At 36.2% G+C, this 21,250-nt stretch overlaps 1 protein-coding gene across 2 annotated transcripts in view; it reads left to right on the top strand.

Moving 5' to 3' along the window:
• The window catches only part of LOC117327362 (acetyl-CoA carboxylase-like), a 76,476-nt gene that overhangs the window by 29,140 nt on the left and 26,086 nt on the right, over positions 1–21,250 (top strand). For both annotated transcript variants that reach the window (XM_033884302.1, XM_033884301.1), the window contains 21 exons: positions 5,449–5,530; positions 5,932–6,030; positions 6,531–6,751; positions 7,238–7,447; positions 8,523–8,696; positions 8,996–9,157; positions 9,398–9,561; positions 9,964–10,218; positions 10,525–10,606; positions 11,105–11,175; positions 11,752–12,021; positions 12,511–12,820; positions 13,260–13,379; positions 14,711–14,811; positions 15,533–15,621; positions 16,098–16,222; positions 16,608–16,721; positions 16,904–17,017; positions 17,206–17,295; positions 17,516–17,634; positions 20,254–20,322. In XM_033884302.1, coding sequence (XP_033740193.1) covers positions 5,449–5,530; positions 5,932–6,030; positions 6,531–6,751; positions 7,238–7,447; positions 8,523–8,696; positions 8,996–9,157; positions 9,398–9,561; positions 9,964–10,218; positions 10,525–10,606; positions 11,105–11,175; positions 11,752–12,021; positions 12,511–12,820; positions 13,260–13,379; positions 14,711–14,811; positions 15,533–15,621; positions 16,098–16,222; positions 16,608–16,721; positions 16,904–17,017; positions 17,206–17,295; positions 17,516–17,634; positions 20,254–20,322 — 3,041 coding nt within the window. The remainder of the gene's footprint in view (positions 1–5,448; positions 5,531–5,931; positions 6,031–6,530; positions 6,752–7,237; positions 7,448–8,522; positions 8,697–8,995; positions 9,158–9,397; positions 9,562–9,963; positions 10,219–10,524; positions 10,607–11,104; positions 11,176–11,751; positions 12,022–12,510; positions 12,821–13,259; positions 13,380–14,710; positions 14,812–15,532; positions 15,622–16,097; positions 16,223–16,607; positions 16,722–16,903; positions 17,018–17,205; positions 17,296–17,515; positions 17,635–20,253; positions 20,323–21,250) is intronic.

Below are 21,250 nucleotides of genomic sequence, written 5' to 3'. Positions count from 1 at the left end.
CTCACTACACCATACTTCAAACACAGAGTAATCGATGAATTGATAAACTGAAAATTGAAGTCAAGCAAATGAGTTAATATTTACCTTAAATATCTTTTCAATATACAACAAATGTTCAGATGACTATTTGTGCCATGCTGTTACAAGATTTCAGTTACAATTCTAAAATTGAATTAGTATGTAAATATATGTTATCCTGTCAATATCCACAAAGCGAGTGTAGTCTACTGTACTCAAAGTCATGCCAGTAGATAGCGGTACATATACTTACTGCTTACATCTAGTGCTTACTTGTGTGAACTATTAATCAATAACAAAATGATTCATATATTTCTATATATGACTTCACAAATTATGTGGTGTCTGAAGATCTGAATGAAGTGAATAAACGATGTATTAAATTATTTTTATGAAATATTCAAGTCACAGATCATTCTCTTTTTTCAAATATTGATTTCAGGTCCATTTTGGTAATTCAAATATGACGGCAATCAGGCCTCGAATGGCGAATGATTACAAAAATTTTCAATATGTCTCGGTCAAATAAACCCCTAATATTTTACATATGATTAATTTTGACATTGGAGAACATATAATTGTGTCCATTCTCTAATATAAGCACTGGTAGAAAGTACAGAATAGAGCTTGATAAATATATAATAAAAATTACTAATTACCCCGGTAAATATAACATTTTACGTAAACCTCCCATGACTGATGGTGAACTTAAACTTGCAAATCTCCTGTGTCATTCCAATTTTGATATGTGTAAATATATACACGAACGGTATATATATAGATATAGATATGGAATGATTTTACAAATTTGCATACAGTTATGGAATCTTATAACACCCCGAAAACTTTTCTCTCCACATAAGGGATGTGATTTGTGCAATTACATTGCTGAACTGTGTGGTTCACTATGATTGGATGGTCAACATTGGAAAGGGACAATAAATAGGGAATGTGTCATCCCATCGAATGGACTGTAACCTTTATCAGTTTGAAGTTGAAAATGAAGCTTGAAGTTTTCTTTTCCTGTTTGCTGAATTATTTGATGAAGATAGTCTTTATATGGTTGTTATTCTTTATCACATTGTGTACAATGCTGTAATTATACCAGAAGTATATCTTCTCATATAAAGATTTATTAACATCAAATGATTCATGAACAAAAGGAGTCAAGTTTTTTTGTTTTGAAGTACCATACATGCTTGAGTACAGTTTCAATAGGATACATTCCTAATCCGGGCCTTGATTAGCAGCTCTGGTTTTGGTTTTCAGTAGTTCTTTATGTGTGTTTCATCATATTAAGTTGAAATATGCTAAACTAACGATGGAACTAGCCTAAATTTAGTGCATATTAGAAGTTGGCATCAATAAGGTCACAGAGTCCTGGCTGTATTATAACTGATGATGGCTTCCCGAAAGAAAGAAGACATATTTTTAGCCCACCATCATCAGATGGTGGGCTATTCAAATCGCCCTGCGTCCGTGGTCCATCGTCCGTCCGTCCGTCCGTCCCTCCGTCCGTAAACAATTCTTGTTATCGCTATTTCTGAGAAATTACTGATGGGATCTTTCTCAAATTTCATATGTAGGTTCCCCTTGATGCATAGTTATGCATATTGCATTTTGGGACCGATCGGAAAACAACATGGCCGACAGGCAGCCATCTTGGATTTTGACAATTGAAGTTTGTTATCGCTATTTCTGAGAAATTATTGAAGGGATCTTTCTCAAATTTCATATGTAGGTTCCCTTTGGTGCCTAGTTATGCATATTACATTTTGGGACCGATCGAAAAACAACATGGCCGACAGGCAGCCATCTTGGATTTTGACAATTGAAGTTTGTTATCGCTATTTCTGAGAAAGTACTGAAGGGATCTTTCTCAAATTTCATATGTAGGTTCCCTTTGGTGCCTAGTTAGGCATATTGCATTTTGGGACCGATCGGAAAACAACATGGCCAACAGGCAGCCATCTTGGATTTTGACAATTGAAGTTTGTTATCGCTATTTCTGAGGAAGTACTGAAGGGATCTTTCTCAAATTTCATATGTAGGTTCCCTTTGGTGCCTAGTTAGGCATATTGCATTTTGGGACCGATCGGAAAACAAGATGGCCGACAGGCAGCCATCTTGGATTTTGACAATTGAAGTTTGTTATCGCTATTTCTGAGAAAGTACTGAAGGGATCTTTCTCAAATTTCATATGTAGGTTCCCTTTGGTGCCTAGTTAGGCATATTGCATTTCGGGACCGATCGAAAAACAACATGGCCGACAGGCAGCCATCTTGGATTTTGACAATTGAAGTTTGTTATCGCTATTTCTGAGGAAGTACTGAAGGGATCTTTCTCAAATTTCATATGTAGGTTCCCTTTGGTGCCTAGTTATGCATATTGCATTTTGGGACCGATCGGAAAACAAGATGGCCGACAGGCAGCCATCTTGGATTTTGACAATTGAAGTTTGTTATCGCTATTTCTGAGGAAGTACTGAAGGGATCTTTCTCAAATTTCATATGTAGGTTCCCTTTGGTGCCTAGTTATGCATATTGCATTTTGGGACTGATCGGAAAAAAACATGGCCAACAGGCAGCCATCTTGGATTTTGACAATTGAAGTTTGTTATCGCCATTTCTGAGGAAGTACTGAAGGGGTCTTTCTCAAATTTCATATGTAGGTACCCTTTGGTGCCTTGTTATGCATATTGCATTTTGGGATTGATCGGAAAACAACATGGCCGACAGGCAGCCATCTTGGATTTTGACAATTGAAGTTTGTTATCGCTATTTCTGAGGAATTACTGAAGGGATCTTTCTCAAATTTCATATGTAGGTTCCCTTTGGTGCCTTGTTATGCATATTGTATTTTGGGACCGATCGGAAAACAAGATGGCCGACAGGCAGCCATCTTGGATTTTGACCATTAAAGTTTGTTATCGCTATTTCTGAGGAAGTACTGAAGGGATCTTTCTCAAATTTCATATGTAGGTTCTCCTTGGTCAGTTGTATTGCATTTTTGGACCAATCTGAAAACATTGTCGACAGACAACCATTATCTCAAATTTCATATATAAGTTTCCCTTGTTTAAAAAGCACTGGAGGGATGTTTCTCAATTTATACAGATTAGTAAGAGGAAGGGAAAAAAAGAGAAAAGATCAATCTGACATGGAACCCATAAAGATCATTCAATGGTGGGCGCCAAGATCCCTCTGGGATCTCTTGTATATTCATCCATCCAAGATAGATCAATAAACTTCCAATTTCAATTAGGACCTTACAGAAATATGCATGTGTTCAATCATATCAGAACAGCTGCAAACATTTCAAATAATTTGCAATTAATTCCTAAACCAATATCAGTAAATTTATCGACTTTAAACTTAGAAGATTACTGATTTTGCATTAAACAATAATGTTCGTTTACAGTACTTCCAGTACTTTGATTATTGATACTACATTTGCAAACAGGTTGACCTTGACAGTGACCTTCGACCTACTTTTAAAAAGCTAATTCCAAATTTCAACCCACTTGGTGAGCTATGTGGTCTTCTGACAACTCTTGTTGGATTATATCTCCACTCATACACCCAGTAGTGTCTAAATGATAACAAAGAAATATATTAAACTTAATGTGTAGAACCTGGTCACAATACGCAAATTTTTAGATAGGTCAACAGTTTATGTAGCCCTTTATATATCAATTTTGTTTGAATTTAATGCAAGAGTGAGGTACCTGGGTGGGGTATGCTCAGGGAAATATCAAGAATTAGTGATTTTGAGTAAATTGAAATTTGTTTTGCCAAATGTATCAATATTTACATGTGCCTATAACATGTATCTTGTGCTAGTATAATACCCCTTTATTAACATGGAGGTAATACTGACATTTTATGGTATTTTGGACTTTGCTTAAAATTTATACCAACATTTATACTGAGATGTACAGGAACAAATAAGAGACTTTCATATGATTGTATAGAGGAATCCACTTATTTGCAAATGAAAATATTAAAATAACTAGAGTACGTAAATAGGCAGAGTTTAGAGTTGGCTCCTTCCAAGACCCATGTGCATCGTCCTCATGGAAATTTAAATGTGCACTAGATGAAGGTATCAATCATTTGCATGCTAAAAACGAATTAACATTATATTTTTTTGCAAGAGTTGTTTTTATAATGCGAATTAAAAAGGAATTAATTGAGATGTGATTGTATATATACAGTGGAACTTCGTTAACTCGAACTCGGATAACTCGAATACCCCGCTTAACTCGAAGTACCTCGCCGGTCCCGGCCGAATTCTCTCTTTATCTTAGTAAAAAAAACTCGGAAAATTCGAATTCGGATAACTCGAAAAACTCGGATAATACGAAGTAAAAATTTGGTCCCAACAATAAAAATCCTACTTGAAATGTTCGAATAACTCGAAGTATAATTTTCGTCGATCGGTGGCAAACGCCGACATTTTTTAAGAGCTAAATTCCGTTTGTAATACTGAACATATCGACACTACTAACCTACATGCTATTATAAGTGTTTCATAAATTCATAAAAGAAATTGTCGGTTGAATCTTATAACAACAAGTCTTGGTGATAAAAAGTACTGCTTTACTTACATCAGGTAATTTCCCAAGGCGGTCGCCGATATCAGTACACACGATAGTCAACAACTCATCCCGTTCGCTCAAGCGGAACTAATCTCTGACACACCGGTAGATCTACCCGGCTGATGTTTTTACAGGTGTAGAAATGACACAGTCACCGGCGCTTATTAAATCTTTAAACTGCTGAAACAATAGCGTAATTACTGCCGAGGTGTTCAGAGTACAACTGTAACGGTCAGTGCTGTCTATTAAATCGGATAAAACGCCAACTCAGTTACAGTAACATTTTATATGCACATGCGCAGCCCAACTTCCGGTGCTAATACACATGGAAATGGCGTGGTTATCAACAGTATTTTATATATGTCCAATAAAAGGTAATGGTTCTGTTACGTTTTGTATGCAATCTGTGTTAAACTTAAACGGTTATTTGTTTTGACATTAATAACTTGTTATTTTGTCGAATTCCGTTTTATCGTTTACCTTTTGCAAACATGACTTGCACATCAGATCGTTATTGAAGTGACTAAGTGACAGAAACTTTATCGTGACTGTATATCGGCAAAACTACACCAAATTACAAGTGACATAACTAAACATTACATATATATTTACATGTATTGACCAGTCTTCACACTAAACTGATGAGCGACAGAGCGAAGTTATAATGATTACATAATGTTGACAAATATTGACCAAACTTTTCACCAAAAACGATAACTCGCTTAATTCGAACACTCGGATAACTCGAAGTTTTTTCGTGGTCCCGTCGACTTCGAGTTAACGAAGTTCCACTGTACATGTATATTTATGGTTTATTCTCTGTATTACAGGCTGTGTGGGCAGGTTGGGGCCATGCCTCAGAGAATCCCAAACTCCCGGAGCTGCTCCACAAATGTGGAATCACATTTATCGGTAAAATCTCTAATTAATAAGCTTCTAATGTAATTTTTGATATAATCCTATGATTGAGCTTGATAAGAAACAAAACCATTTTTGATTTGTCCGGAGAATGTGTTAGAAAGATTTCTTTTTGAAACTTATAAATTTCATTTGTGGAAAGACTTAATTTGAAAAAAGAATATGTGTTATGTAAAATGAAATACTTAGAATGTGGAATTTTTTTTAAAGAAATGTTTATTTCATGCTAATTGACATCTTAGAGTAAGAAACATTTATAATACTCTATACCTGAGAAAGAAATACAAAATCATAATGTACTTATTGAGGAGCCTTTACACACATATGGTTTACGTTCCTGAGATATTTATGGTGTATTTATGTAATACTTTACCCTCTGTATGGATGGTTACCAGGTCCCCCAGAGCATGCCATGTGGGCTCTCGGAGACAAGATTGCTTCGTCTATAGTGGCACAGACAGCCGGCGTACCCACCCTACCATGGAGTGGCAAAAGTGAGTAAAGCTTGTGAGTTATATGAACATATATACAGCTTGTTTACATTGGTAGAGTATGTGTAGAGTATGTATACAAGTTACGTGTAAAGTATATTACTGGTATGTGTAAAGTATACCAGATAAGTGTTAAGTATACATTAGATGTGTAAAGTATACCAAATATGTGTTAAGTATACTTAGTATGCATTTTTTATGTATAAGATATTCTTTGTAAAATATACTTCATATGTGTAAAGTATCCTTTAGTGTGTGTAAAATATACTTTGACTGAGTGAAATAGACTTCGTGTAAAGTGTACATTATTTGTGTAAAGTAGTATACTTAAGTATGTGTAAAATGGGCTAGGTTTGGGTGAATATATTTTGTATGTGTAAAGTATACATTATATGTGTATAGTATACTTCAGTGTGTGTAAAATAGACTAGGTTTGGGTGAATATATTTTGTATGTGTCAAGTATACTAGCTACCTTGTTATTGTACTTGACTGTATTTACAGATTTGACCGTTAACTGGTCACAAGCTGACCAGGACCAGAATAAAGTGATTTCGGTGCCACAAGACGTCTACCAGAAGGGTTGTGTGGAGGATGTGGACGCTGGACTGGAGGCAGCTGAGGCTATTGGCTTCCCGGTCATGATCAAGGCTTCAGAGGGAGGTGGCGGTAAAGGCATACGGAGGGCAGACACTGCTGCTAGCTTCCCCAATCTCTTTAGACAGGTGAGTGATAATTAAGTAGGTAGGGGTTAGGGGGGTGGGGTGGGATGGGGCAAAGGGCATCAGAAAGCCAACAATGACACTAGCTTTCCCAATCTCTTCAGACAGGTGAGTGATTGAGTGATGGTAAAATGGAGAAGTAGGCGGGTTGGGAGGGGGGGGGACAAAGGCCAACAATGACTCAGAAGGCCAACAATGACACTTACTTCCCTAATCACTCCAGACAGAAGAGTTGGGCTTAAGGAGAGAAAGGAGAGGGGTGAAGGTGACGATGGGGGTGAGCTTTAGGGGATCAAAAGGCTGACAATACTGCTAGCTTCTGGTATTTCTTCTGACAGGTGAGTTGGGGTAAAGGGGAGGGCTGGGGGGCATGTTACATGTTTGTATTTGAAGTTAGTCGTTTGTATCTCCATATAGTTTATACACCATACAAACAATTATTAAGTTTTAGCGCTATGCCTGACACTGTCACGTTTGTGTGTTTTGTAGGTCCAGACTGAAGTTCCTGGCTCACCTGTATTCATCATGAAACTGGCCATGCATGCTCGTCATTTGGAGGTCCAGATTCTGGCCGATAGCTACGGTAATGCCATCTCCTTATTTGGACGTGACTGCTCCATTCAGAGACGGCACCAAAAGATTATAGAGGAGGCTCCTGCAGCTATCGCGAAACCAGAAGTGTTTGAACAAATGGAGAAGGTAGTGTTAAATTGCACAACTTAGCAGTTTTCCAAAAATCTCTTTAGATTAGAACCTGCAAGGGAGCTTGCAAAAGTTAAAAGTTCAGTAAAACACATATGTTGATATTGAAGTAAAACATATTTCATAAATCCCCTCAACTGATCTTTTAAACTTAATTTCCCACTTATACATAATTAGGGAGTACATGGTTATTACTTTATCACTGTATCTGTGTATCTTTTCATACAAGTTATCTCATACAGTAACCAACTGGCTATAAACTCCTGCTTGGCAATAAGCCTGCTCCCCTTTCTATCAAGTATTTTAGAACTAGGTCTACATTCAGTAATAAGCCCCCTCACCGATTTTGTTTTCGTCTTGAAAATCTTGTGACATGCACATAAAGTTGATCTGAAAGTTGATAAAATAAAAAAAAATATAGATAAGAATTTTCTTTCTTTAATCATCAATAAAGGATACTATCATCTTTGAGTATTGTGTTTGTTTTGCCCAATTAGCTGACTATAGGATTGATAAAAAAGATGACCATATAATTCAAAACTAAGATTTGATGGTGCAATCGCAAGGTGTTATGATTATTAGCTATGAGCTTAAACCCCTCGCCAGTATATTTTACACATTGACTCCAGAGATCTCCCTTAAACACAGAGGGTATATATGGTGGAGGATTCACATCTTTGTGAGATTGTATTACTCTCATCTTCTATAGAAAAGCACACCAGCAACTTTCTAAACAAAACTGAAATAAACTTCCATGTCAAAATGAAGATTAAAAAATATACAGATATAATTTGATCTTTTATTCAACAAGCATTTATATTGGCCAATAACTACATGTCATCATCAAATGACCAAAATAAAAAGGCATCACTGTTTGTAAAATCTCTTTTGATTGGCTAGAAGGACTGCATAGTAATTTCTAGTCTAAGAATGTAAAAAATCTTACATTCATGTAATTGTAGATCAAGCTTAAACAATATCTCTATTGTATTCTTCAACAAGTAACAATGTCTTATAGCTCCAGAATGTTTAAAAACCATCCTTAAATTATAAAATGCCCTGATGTCCTTAGGCTGCCGTCAAACTGGCTAAGATGGTGGGCTATGTAAGTGCGGGGACAGTCGAGTATCTATACAATGCTGAGGAGGAGTCATTTCACTTCCTGGAACTCAACCCTCGACTGCAGGTGGAACATCCGTGTACAGAGATGGTGGCCGACATCAACCTACCTGCAGCCCAGCTTCAGGTGAAATCTCACTGTGTCTACAGTATTATAAAAAATAAATCAACGTGTGTTAAATTGTGGTTTAAGGGTCTTTCTCCCATTTTCTACTTTCAAAACAGGCATGATTATCTTTAAATTTTTAATTTGCTTACTTTGTTTAATGTAGTAGATGGTGGCCACCTCACTGAACAACATTCTAAGGGCCTCTTTGTAATGCTGTCTGAGTTCTTCTTGTGATATTTATATTGATATCGTAAGATTTGTTATCATAACATAAGTATAAGTGTTCCTTCTAAGTGGCTTTGTAACTGTTTATTTAGGTGGCCATGGGTATCCCCCTGTACCGTCTGAAGGACGTCCGACAACTATACAACAAGGAGCCCTGGGGAGATAGCGAGATTGACTTTGACAATCCCTCTGTACGACCTTGTCCTAAAGGTCATGTACTTGCTGCTAGGATCACTAGTGAAAATCCTGATGAGGTAATGTGGGCTGTTTACATCAGCCTATAGATGAAATTGAAGAATGGATAAGAAATGGTATTTGGTATAACATATAATTGTATTGACACAATGTTGTTTATCTCTTACAATTTTTTTTCAGAATCATAAGCACAATTTGGCATGCAAAAGGCCATAGTGTACAGAAAGTTTTTTCTATCATTTTTACTTAATTTTTCATTTGTTATATAACAAAAAGCATATATTAATTTTCATTGCCAGGGATTTAAGCCAAGCTCTGGAACTGTTCAGGAATTAAACTTCCGCAGTAGTAAGGATGTGTGGGGTTACTTCAGTGTAGCTGCCTCTGGGGGACTACATGAGTTTGCCGACTCCCAGTTCGGCCATTGTTTCTCCTGGGGAGAGGACCGAGAGGATGCCAGAGAGTAAGTTTGGACAGGGTGTTATAGACCTATCAATATCAAATATTATACAAAAAATTCTGATTTACTCGAGATAGATTAATTCATGCAGCATTTAGGTATTTGAAATTAATTTGAAATGATAAAGATGTAAATTACTTCATCAGTTCTGTTTTAATTGTTAAAATAAATACATAACAAATCAATTAAAATAGGTTGTATAAAACGATGTCATGTATTCAGTATTCAGAAACTACATAATTGAAAAGGAAAGTAATATCCATATGTTTCATTAAGGTTTTACAAGTTGTTCTATTTTACTAAAAAAAAAGGAAGTTTTCACTTTCATGGATTAATTGGTTATCAGAAATATTGAAGTAGCTTCATTCATGGATTCTTTAAAAATATGCTGGCTTTACTTTGTAGGAACCTGGTACTTGCCCTGAAGGAGCTGTCGATCCGTGGTGATTTCCGAACCACTGTAGAATATCTAATAAAAGTTCTGGAGACTGAAGAGTACCAGAACAATGTCATCACCACCGGCTGGCTCGATAAAATGATCGCTGAGAAGGTACAGGCTGAGAAACCCGACACCATGCTCGGTGTCATCTGTGGGGCGTTACATATCGGGGACAAAACCATACTTAAATGCTTCCATGACTTCCAAACTTCTCTGGAAAGGTATGCTATCTCTGTTTACCTACACAAAATTTTATCAATTCGCAATAACTTCTAAAATGAAAAATAAAAAATAATGAATTTTACTTTTTTTATTTCTGTCGGAAAATTAGAAAGAAACCTTACCATCATGCTTGGAAATGAAATATGAATACATGTAAATACATTGACAGACAAATATTTCAACTAAATTGCTGTATTTATTTTCATATTTCACTATCAACCACAAAAACAATAAATGTTTAAAATGACTGAGAGAGTCCTTACGAGAAGTGGTGATTATTGCTGTGGATTTGTTGTTATTTGTAGAGGTCAGGTTTTACCTGCTTACTCACTCAACAACAAGGTCAACGTGGAGTTTATATACGAAGGAATCAAGTACCACGTACAGGTCAGTATTCCTCAAAAACCTCGGGTGTCTGGTCAGTCAGTCACTGGATAAACTTTATAGGAACAGTGACAAGAACAGAGGTCATTTACGTATATATTCTAATACAAATGGTTGGACAAGTTGGACTTGATTTGTTGCTTTTGGACTAGCTTTGACAAAGATTTTCAATGCCTGTATTAATATTTGCAGGTATATCAAGATTTTTTTCTGAAATTTTGCAATTAAAAATTGACGATCCAGTTCAATTTGTCTACAAAATGAACAGGCCAAGAGTTTTATGGGTTTCTGATGAAGTATATTCATGTTTAATGATGAATTCAAATTATTTAGCTCGACTCTTATATGATTTATATAAGGCATTTCTAGTTTAACTTATTACTGGTGACATGTTTGTAAGTTGTAAAAACTTGTTCCATCAAAATAATGGATGAAGGTATTATTGTACACCATTGACATATTGATTTTCTAAAGTTATCTTTTGTTTTACTGTTTATTCAGGTCGTGAAAACTGGTCCCACCAATTACTTTATTTGTATGAACGATTCCTGTCTGGACTTGGAGGCCCATAGGTAAGCTTTTATCCATTTAAAATGTAAAAAATATTGGTTTGCTCTCCTGAAATGTCACTATGATGTCAAAGGTTGCAGATTTTTAAGACAAAGCTTTCATGATGGAATCTATCCTATCAGGAGTTGATGAGAAAGGGTTCATAATGTCCTTGCGATTTAAGCATTTTCTATTGTCCAATAATGACAAATGGATGAGAGGCAAGTTCCAAAAATTCTTCTCCACAATGCTTTTGTAATGCTGTCCCTATAGACTTCAATTAAGAAAGTTTCATGCTTGAATCTGCCGTATAGATTTCAATGGGGAAGTTTCATGCTTGAATCTGTCGTATATATTTCAATGGAAAAGTTTCATGCTTGAATCTGCCTTTTTAGATTTAAATGAGAAAGTTTCATGCTTGAATCTGCCTTTTAGAATTCAAGGGGAAAATTTTCATGCTTGAATATGCCTTTTAGGTTTCAAGGAGAAAGTTTTCATGCTTGAATCTGCCTCAAGATATGAACTCTTTCCAATATATTTATTTTTAAAAAGAAATTGAAACTTTAAGTGAAGAGTGTGTCCTCTCTGTTTCCTATTAGGCTGAGTGACGGAGGTCTGTTGCTGTCCATCGACGGCTCCAGTTACACCACTTACATGAAGGACGATATCAGTAGCTACAGGATCACCATTGGCAATAAAACATGTGTACTGGAGCGTGAAAACGACCCCACCATTCTCAGGTCACCCTCCGCAGGGAAACTTATGAGCTATCTCATAGAAGATGGGGGCCATGTTTTTGCTGGAGATTTTTATGCAGAAATTGAGGTGATGAAGATGATCATAGAGTTGAGGGTGTCAGAAAATGGATGGTAAGATTTACAACAGTAGGATACCTTTATAAATCCAAATTCTCCACTAGATATGGCAGATATGTCAGTATTTTACTTAACTTATCATTTTAGTTGTAGCAGAAAATAATAGAAATTACTTCTAAATTCATATCTTTTTCAAGTAGACATTTATATATTTATGCAGCAGAAATTGGGAACAAAAATTTGAGCTGATGGTATGGGAATCCTGAATGTTATGGGAATCTAGAATGGTATGGGAAACCTGAATGTTATGGGAGTCCAGAATGGTATAGGAATCCTGAATGTTATGGGAGTCCAGAATGGTATAGGAATCCTGAATGTTATGGGAATCCAGAATGGTATGGGAATCCTGAATGTTATGGGAATCCAGAATGGTGTGGGAATACTGAATGTTATGGGAATCCAGAATGGTATGGGAATCCTGAATGTTATGGGAATCCAGATGGTATGGGAATCCAAAATATACATATGAAACTCTTGATACAGTATCCACTATGTGAAGCGACCTGGAGCCGTATTGGATGCAGGGACCATCGTGGCTAGACTTGACCTTGATGACCCCAGTAAGGTCCAACAAGCCAAGCTATACACCGGGACCCTCCCAGACACCCACCATCCATCCCATACCCACGGTGAACGCATCCACCAAGTTTTTCAGAGCACACGCAACGAACTGGAGAGCATTCTCTCAGGTTACACCCTTCCAGAACCGTACAGCAAGAAGCGAATGCTCAAATCTGTGGAGACACTGATGAAATGTCTCAAAGATCCAATGCTACCTCTTCTAGAACTTATGGTAAGTTTTCGTCCTGGCAAGCTACTGCTATTGTTTTTAATAAATAAGTGCTGTGTCAATACTAACGAGGAGTCAGCTTATGTGTGTTCCATGTGACATGACCATTCCATTGATACTACATTTGTGGACCTGATGACCTTGACTGTCATCTTCAACCTCCCTTTAAAAAGCATCAGCCTTGCTCTCTATATGTTAACTGTACGAGATAGGGCTTTTCATATTTGACATGTTTGTGCCTTGTGATAAGACCTTTCCATTATACAGAATAGCTTACCTTGACCCTATCTTTTGACCTCCTTTTATAGAACCAATTCTGAATTTCAAACCACTCAGCAAGCTAAGTTGTCTTATAACAACTCTTGTTCCAGTGAAAGGTTCCAAATTGTCCTTTTTAAGAACTTTTTTATCAATTTTTGTAATGTGAGATTTTATTTTACAGGATTTACTCTCAATGATCTCAGGAAGAATTCCGTCATCTGTTGTGAAGTCAATCAAGAAACTACTGAGTTCTTATTCCAGTAACATCACATCAGTTCTGTGTCAGTTCCCTAGTCAACAGGTAACATACCTCTACAGTAACATCACACCAGTTCTGTGTCAGTTCTGTGTCAGTTCTGTGTCAGTTCCCTAGTCAACAGGTAACGTACCTCTACAGTAACATCACATCAGTTCTGTGTCAGTTCTGTGTCAGTTCTGTGTCAGTTCCCTAGTCAACAGGTAATGTACCTCTACAGTAACATCACATCAGTTCTGTGTCAGTTCTGTGTCAGTTCTGTGTAGTTCTGTGTCAGTTCTGTGTCAGTTCTGTGTCAGTCAGTTCTGTGTCAGTTCTGTGTCAGTTCCCTAGTCAACAGGTAACGTACCTCTACAGTAACATCACATCAGTTCTGTGTCAGTTCTGTGTCAGTTCCCTAGTCAACAGGTAATGTACCTCTACAGTAACATCACATCAGTTCTGTGTCAGTTCTGTGTCAGTTCTGTGTAGTTCTGTGTCAGTTCTGTGTCAGTTCTGTGTCAGTTCCCTAGTCAACAGGTAACATACCTCTACAGTAACATCACATCAGTTCTATGTCAGTTCTGTGTCAGTTCTGTGTCAGTTCTATGTCAGTTCTGTGTCAGTTCTGTGTCAGTTCCCTAGTCAACAGGTATCTTACCTCTACAGTAACATCACATCAGTTCTGTGTCAGTTCTGTGTCAGTTCCCTAGTCAACAGGTATCTTACCTCTACAGTAACATCACATCAGTTCTATGTCAGTTCTGTGTCAGTTCTGTGTCAGTTCTGTGTCAGTTCTATGTCAGTTCTGTGTCAGTTCTGTGTCAGTTCCCTAGTCAACAGGTATCTTACCTCTACAGTAATCTGTACCTAACAGTAATCTGTACCTAACAGTAATCTGTACCTTACAGTAATCTATACCTAACAGTAATCTGTACCTAACAGTTATCTGTACCTAACAGTAATCAGTACCTAACAGTAATCTGTACCTAACAGTAATCTATACCTAACAGTAATCTGTACCTAACAGTAATCTATACCTAACAGTAATCTGTACCTAACAGTAATCTATACCTAACAGTAATCTGTACCTTACAGTAATCTGTACCTAACAGTAATCTGTACCTTACAGTAATCTATACCTAACAGTAATCAGTACCTAACAGTAATCTGTACCTAACAGTAATCTGTACCTAACAGTAATCTATACCTAACAGTAATCTATACCTAACAGTAATCTATACCTAACAGTAATCTGTACCTTACAGTAATCTGTACCTAACAGTAATCTGTACCTTACAGTAATCTGTCCTGATCACTATTGTCATAAATAATGTCTTGTAATTGATATACCTAAACACTTAATATGTTTTTAATATTTAGCGTGTATTCTCCAGATTGCCAATTGTATAGATGGACATGCTGCCTCACTGACCCGACGCACTGACAGAGAAAACTTTTTTATGACAACTCAGGGAATTGTCGAGTTAGTTCAAAGGTAAGTTTGTAAAGTGTGGTCTGTCATGCTCCATCCGTCGTCCGTCGTAAACAATTTATATTTTCAACTTCTTCTCAATTACCAACAGACCCAGAGACCTGATATTGGGTCTGTAGCATGCTGGGATAAAGAGCTACAAAGTTTGTTCAACTGGATGACCTTGATCTTCATTCAAGGTCACAGGGGTCAAATATGATAAAATCTTTGAATGACTTCTTCTTGATAACCAAAAGGCCCAGAGACCCAGTGATAGGTCTATAGCATGCTGGGATGAAGGGCTACCGAGTTTGTTCAAATGGATGAGGTCACAGGGGTCAAATATGTTTAAATCTTTAAATGACTTCTTCTTGATAACCAAAAGGCCCTGAGACTCAAGATTAGGTCTGTAGCATGCTTGGATGCTGACAGGTTTGTTCAAATGGATGACCTTGACCACCATTCAAGATCACAGGGCCAAATGTGCTAAAATCAAAACTCAGATGACCGTAAAGGCCCATGGGCCTCTTGTTTTTCAAGTTTCCTATTCTAGCAAAAATAAAAATTCCTGTTCTCCACCTGTCCAATGTAAAGGTCTTTTGAGGATTGTCTTGAAATTTTCATGGAGACGTTTATAACCCTGCCATGTACAGATCATCTATCAGACGTAACATAACCGCTCACTTTCATTCACATTTGATAGCCTTTCAAAGTTTATTTTGTACTTGTTTTATTTTTCTCATAGATATCGTAATGGTATCCGAGGCCATATGAAGGCAGTTGTTAAGGACCTACTGAAACAGTATTTACATGTAGAACTACAGTTTCAACACGGTAAGTCACACACAAACCTCACCTTTATGAGAGCATCCTTTTTTTCACATTGATACAAAAATGTTTTTTAATTCTGTATATAGTAAAGACGTAACTGTTAAAGAAATAAATGTCAGACAATGGCAGTCATTATACCATATATGCCGTGTGTTGTTATTACTGTATTCTGATGAATATCAGACAATGGCAGTCATTATAACATATACACCATGTGTTGTTATTACTGTATTCTGATGAATATCAGACAATGGCAGTCATTATAACATATACACCATGTGTTGTTATAACTGTATTCCGATGAATATCAGACAATGGCAGTCATTATACCATATACACCATGTGTTGTTATTACTGTATTCTGATGAATATCAGACAATGACAGTCATTATAACATATACACCATGTGTTGTTATTACTGTATTCTGATGAATATCAGACAATGGCAGTCATTATATCATATATGCCGTGTGTTGTAGGACACTATGACAAGTGTGTGATGAAGCTGACAGAGAACAAAAAGGACAATATGTCTCAAGTGGTGGGGAGTATCTTCTCTCACATCGCCATCAGCAACAAAAACAGTCTGGTCATCATGTTGATCGTAAGGAAACATCATTATTACCTCACCATGTATTGTTATAGGACTATGATATTGATATTGATCTGATTGGCCCATCAGGTTTTGACACAATGAATGTAGGGCCATATACCGTAGTACCCTTTTCAGGTTAACGAATCTTCGTATTGACCTTAAAAAGTCAATAACTGTATTTTGTTTATTAAAATGATATCAAATGACATATTGTACCAGTTGATCATATAAATAGTATTGCCAAAATTTTGGAAATGGTGTTCTTGACTTTCCTGAACAAGTTCTACAAAAATCCCAATAGGATATACTGTATGTATACTGTATAGTGTTATGTTGTGTATTTTATAGAGTTTTGAACTGAAGTAACCAGTGTTCATAATTTGTTTACATATAGGATCGTCTGTGTGGTAAAGAGCCTGGACTGACCGAGGAACTGACCAACATCCTCACAGAATTGACCACTCTGAATCAGACTAACAATGCCAAGGTGGCTCTCAGGGCACGGCAGGTAAAGTATACATTCGGTCAAGCATCAGGAGTTGAAGGCTGAATAATGTGTATTATAGATTTCTATTGATCAAGCAATTTTCATTTACATTCAGTAAAGCACTGTGTTAAAGAGACATCAGAATTCTCTGACTAAATATATGCATTGGCTTAAGCAGTTTAAATTTTCCCTCATCTTTACAGGTGCTGATAGCAGCCCACCAGCCTCCGTATGAACTGAGACACAATCAAATGGAGTCCATCTTCTTGTCTGCCATTGACATGTATGGCTCAGAATTCTGTCCAGAAAATCTCCAGGTTAGTCATTAATTACACTAATTGAACTGATGACCTGCACAATTTGATGTATGGTTAAATATTCCAACAATAATGATTCATAATTTGCTTGATAAAATGCTTTTGATGAATTTTTCAACAAATATTACTATTATATATTCAGTCCTGTTTGTACAGTGAAATGAAATGTAAAATCATTTGTTTTTCAGAAACTGATCTACTCTGAGACAGCCATCAACGATATCCTACAGGAGTTCTTCTGGCACTGTAATACACTTGTACAAATGGCAGCACTCGAGGTAACGTTTTGTTGGTTTTATGTTGTGGCACGACCAGATAAAGAATTTTTACCTCCATTTATTTCGCCATATTAAAAATGCTACGGGCATATAGTGTTACTATGTGATAAAGAATTTTTGCCTCCATTTATGTCGCCATGTTAGAAATGCTACGGGCATATAGTGTTACCATGTGATATTTATGTATGTAGCCGCTGTATAAACTATGAATTGTTGTCAGGTATACATCAGGAGGGCCTATATCGCCTACGAGGTGAACTGTCTACGGCATTGTCAAATGGACACGGACCTGTGTGTAGTTGAGTTCAAGTTTCTTCTGCCTAGATCTCATCCGAACAGGTGAGCTTCATTTCTGTATCATCTAAAATATCTATCATCAACATCACCACCTGTCCTCTATATTGTAGTACATATTCACATTTTTGCACAAAAAATATCCATTTATGCATTTTGTTTTGTTTTAATGGGAATGAATCAAATCCTTGCGAACTGAAATAAGGATATAATTATAAAGACACTTAGTTTTCCTGGTTTCATCTGACTTATTGCAGGTACATTTTATACTGTAGAATTCCAAGGCAGCTTGTTTCAGACTATTTCTCGGCTCCAGTGTTTCACTGTCACGTAATCTCTGTAAAGTCACCACCTGTCTTTTGGGACCCCTATCAGTACATTTCTTTAAAAGATCACTTTACACAAGGTCGATGAATATTTCTTTTTCACTAGAGTCCAATGTGAAATATGCATGTCTGTACATGCCATTGACTTTTTGAGGGAGCATAATGCATCACTTCTGCTGATTTTTCTAAAATTCTAATTCTGAAGAATATCTGACACGAGATTCTGTATTGAATAGGACTTTTTATTTTTTTGCTTATTTGTCATTATTTACTCAATATGCGATTATATATTTAGAGGCACTTTGTCAGTGCTGTAGTCTAGCATGCATAGTAATGTACAGCCAGCTGTTTATGTGTGTTTCCAAGTTTTAGGTGCTGTGAAACAGCCACCTTAAGCAATCATTGCCAAATTTCACGAGAACAAATTCATTCGGAGCTCTCGTTATGAAAAATCAGGAAATTATATCTGCACAAATTTTTAAACTTTGAAACTTAGTCATAATTTTCATGCATATTGCCTCCAAGTTCTACATTCACTAGAACAAATTAATTCAGAACTCTCGTTATGAAAAATCAGGAAATTATATCTGCACAAATTTTTAAATGTTCTTATCACATTTTATGCCCTACAAATAAGTATGGCTATCAACCACACGGAAACAACTGGCTACATGTTATGATACTTCTATATTGTATTCCCATGCTTTCTGTGAACTTTGACCTCTCTGTTAGGCTAGAACTATATGTGTATTAGTTGTACAGTAATCATTATATAATAATCCATGAGCGTGTTCTTGCCCCAGTGTTAATTGTTTCAATACAATTCAGAATATGTGAAATACCGCTGATTCTGTACCAATGTGTTAAACATAGTGAAAACAGTTTTATGCTAAATTATTATTTTTTTTTACCTGAAAACTTCATATTTTACCTGCAGAATTCATGTTTTACCTGCATGATTCATACTGTTACCTACAGAATTCATGTTTTACCTGTGGGTTCAAGTTTGATAATATGATTAACATTTGGCAGTATGATGAAGATGCTATATAATGTACCTAGTAAAAATGTATATGTTATGAAAACTTGTGCATCTTGTTTTATATTTAGTTCTGATACTCTTTATGATACAAATGTATTAAAAATGTTGTCAGTAATGGAATTTCAATTATTATATTGACTTGTAAAATCAATATTACATAAATATACTAGATTTTATTGTAAGATCAATATTACATATATTAGATTTTCTTTTTCGTAGATCCTGCTATTAAAATATCAAATATATTAAATAACTTTGTGTGTGTTTGTGTGGATTTGTATAAAAACATCATTCTCCATTTATAACTCTCATTATCATGGGGTATTTTTATAACTGTTACATTGATATAAACTGTTCATTCTTTCTTTTTCATTTCTCTCTTTGCTACTAATTAATAGTACTTTTTAATGCTCTGTATACATATCCTGGGTCGACAATTTTGGAAGAATCTTAAATACCAGTGAAATATTTAGTTAGGTTAACATGGTTGCGGAGTTTAATTGGAAGTATATGAAAAGCTGTAAATTAGTAAGATATAAGCATCAAATGTAGATTATGCAAAAATGTTATTCACATAAATTGTAAAACATTAGATAACACTGTTGAACTTCATTTATTCAGCCATCACTTTCCAGCCAGTATTTTTGGGAAATGATTGACTATTGCTATTTTAGACGGTACTGAGGAAGCATATATGATATTGAGTTCTAAATGGAAGGGGCTACTTTATAAATGGCATAGGGCTGTGTTATCAATGGTGGTAAGCTACGTTTTAAATGGCGGAGGGCCACATTATAAATGGCAGAGCATTACATTATTAATTGCGGAGGGTCATGTTCTAAATGGCAGAGGGCTATATATTTAAATGGCATAGGACTATGTTATAAATAGCAGAGGGTTATGTTCTAAATGTAAGAGGGTTGTGTTTTAAATGGAGGGGGACTGTGTTATAAATGGAAGAGGGCTACATAATGAATTGCAATGCTATAATGAAGACAGTTTACATGGGATGGGAATTTGTTAGACATATCAAAGGATTTAGAGAAAAATTGAATAAATCGACAATACTTATCTAATTAGTTTGTCCGCTTCATGCTGAGTGCCCAAATCAGGTACGACTTCATAGAATATTAGAAATTACACTTATCCTGTTTTCATCGTTCATTACATCCTTACAATCATTATGTTTCATTAACAAGCCACTGCACAGTTTTCTTCATTCAAACATTTTATTGTCATCTAATGTGACCTTTATCTTACCTAAGATAAGGCATCATGTTTCTGTAACATTTCCAGAAGGGACAGTGAGGTATTATTCCCAGCGCCCGTGAGCCCGGGATTTTCACTAGATGACAGCACAGCCAGGTGTGTTTGACCTAACTCTTCTATAACTGTTTGGCATGCTTCTAGCTTGTATAACCTACTCCGTAAACGTCTATTTCATCTGTCCTTCATGTCCTATCTAACCCAGAGCTTCACTCGTCTTCACAGCCATTGTTACTAACAGCCAATATATATATTCATTATTTGGAGATTTTACATTTTTGTTTTTAGGACGAAGGGAAGCAGTATAGATTATCTAGAATTATTGATAATGATTTCACCATTACTTGTGTAGATACTTTAATATAAGGTTTGTAAAAAAAACTAACTATCTTTTTTCAGATTAAGCTAAAAGGTAAAAGCTTATAATCAAGGCTAAAAATATCATCTTACATAAACTTTGCCTGAAAGTAGAGGGTGGATTTATTGCAGGACAAGAAAATAATGTTTGTTAGCATTTACTGCAGTAGACATGGGTGGATTTATTACCTGGCATGGGCTTATTGCCAGGTAGATACAGGAGTTTAACACTGCAGGCTTAGTGCATGGGATGATTCCATTGGAACTAGCTTCAGGCAGTAGAGGTTGCACGTTTTTGTCAGCACAAGAATAGCTTTATATGGCAAATCATGTTTCCTGTTGATTTTAAATTCATGTTATGCAAAACTAAAATTTTTGAAAGCATGAGAGAAGGCTGTGTAGCAGAATCCAGACTTTCATTTTCACCCTGTCACCCCAATATGATGGACATAAGGGATTAGTGATATTGTAGTAGCTGGTGACTACCACACTAAACACGAGGCCAATCCAATGCTTTCAAATGTAATGTGCTCTACTTCCATGAGAAACACACAACCCCACGGGGGAGGATCCAGCATGCACCTCAGATCTTCACCCGAGTTTACATTGCCCAGTATTCTACCAACTGAGTTATAGCCCCTTCTTTGAAATGTTTTGACTTTCCTAATTT

The sequence above is a fragment of the Pecten maximus genome, chromosome 5, assembly GCF_902652985.1.
Source record: "Pecten maximus chromosome 5, xPecMax1.1, whole genome shotgun sequence".
Taxonomy (NCBI): domain Eukaryota; kingdom Metazoa; phylum Mollusca; class Bivalvia; order Pectinida; family Pectinidae; genus Pecten; species Pecten maximus.
Note: the sequence above shows the minus strand (reverse complement) of the source record. Positions and strands in the feature narration are given on the sequence as shown.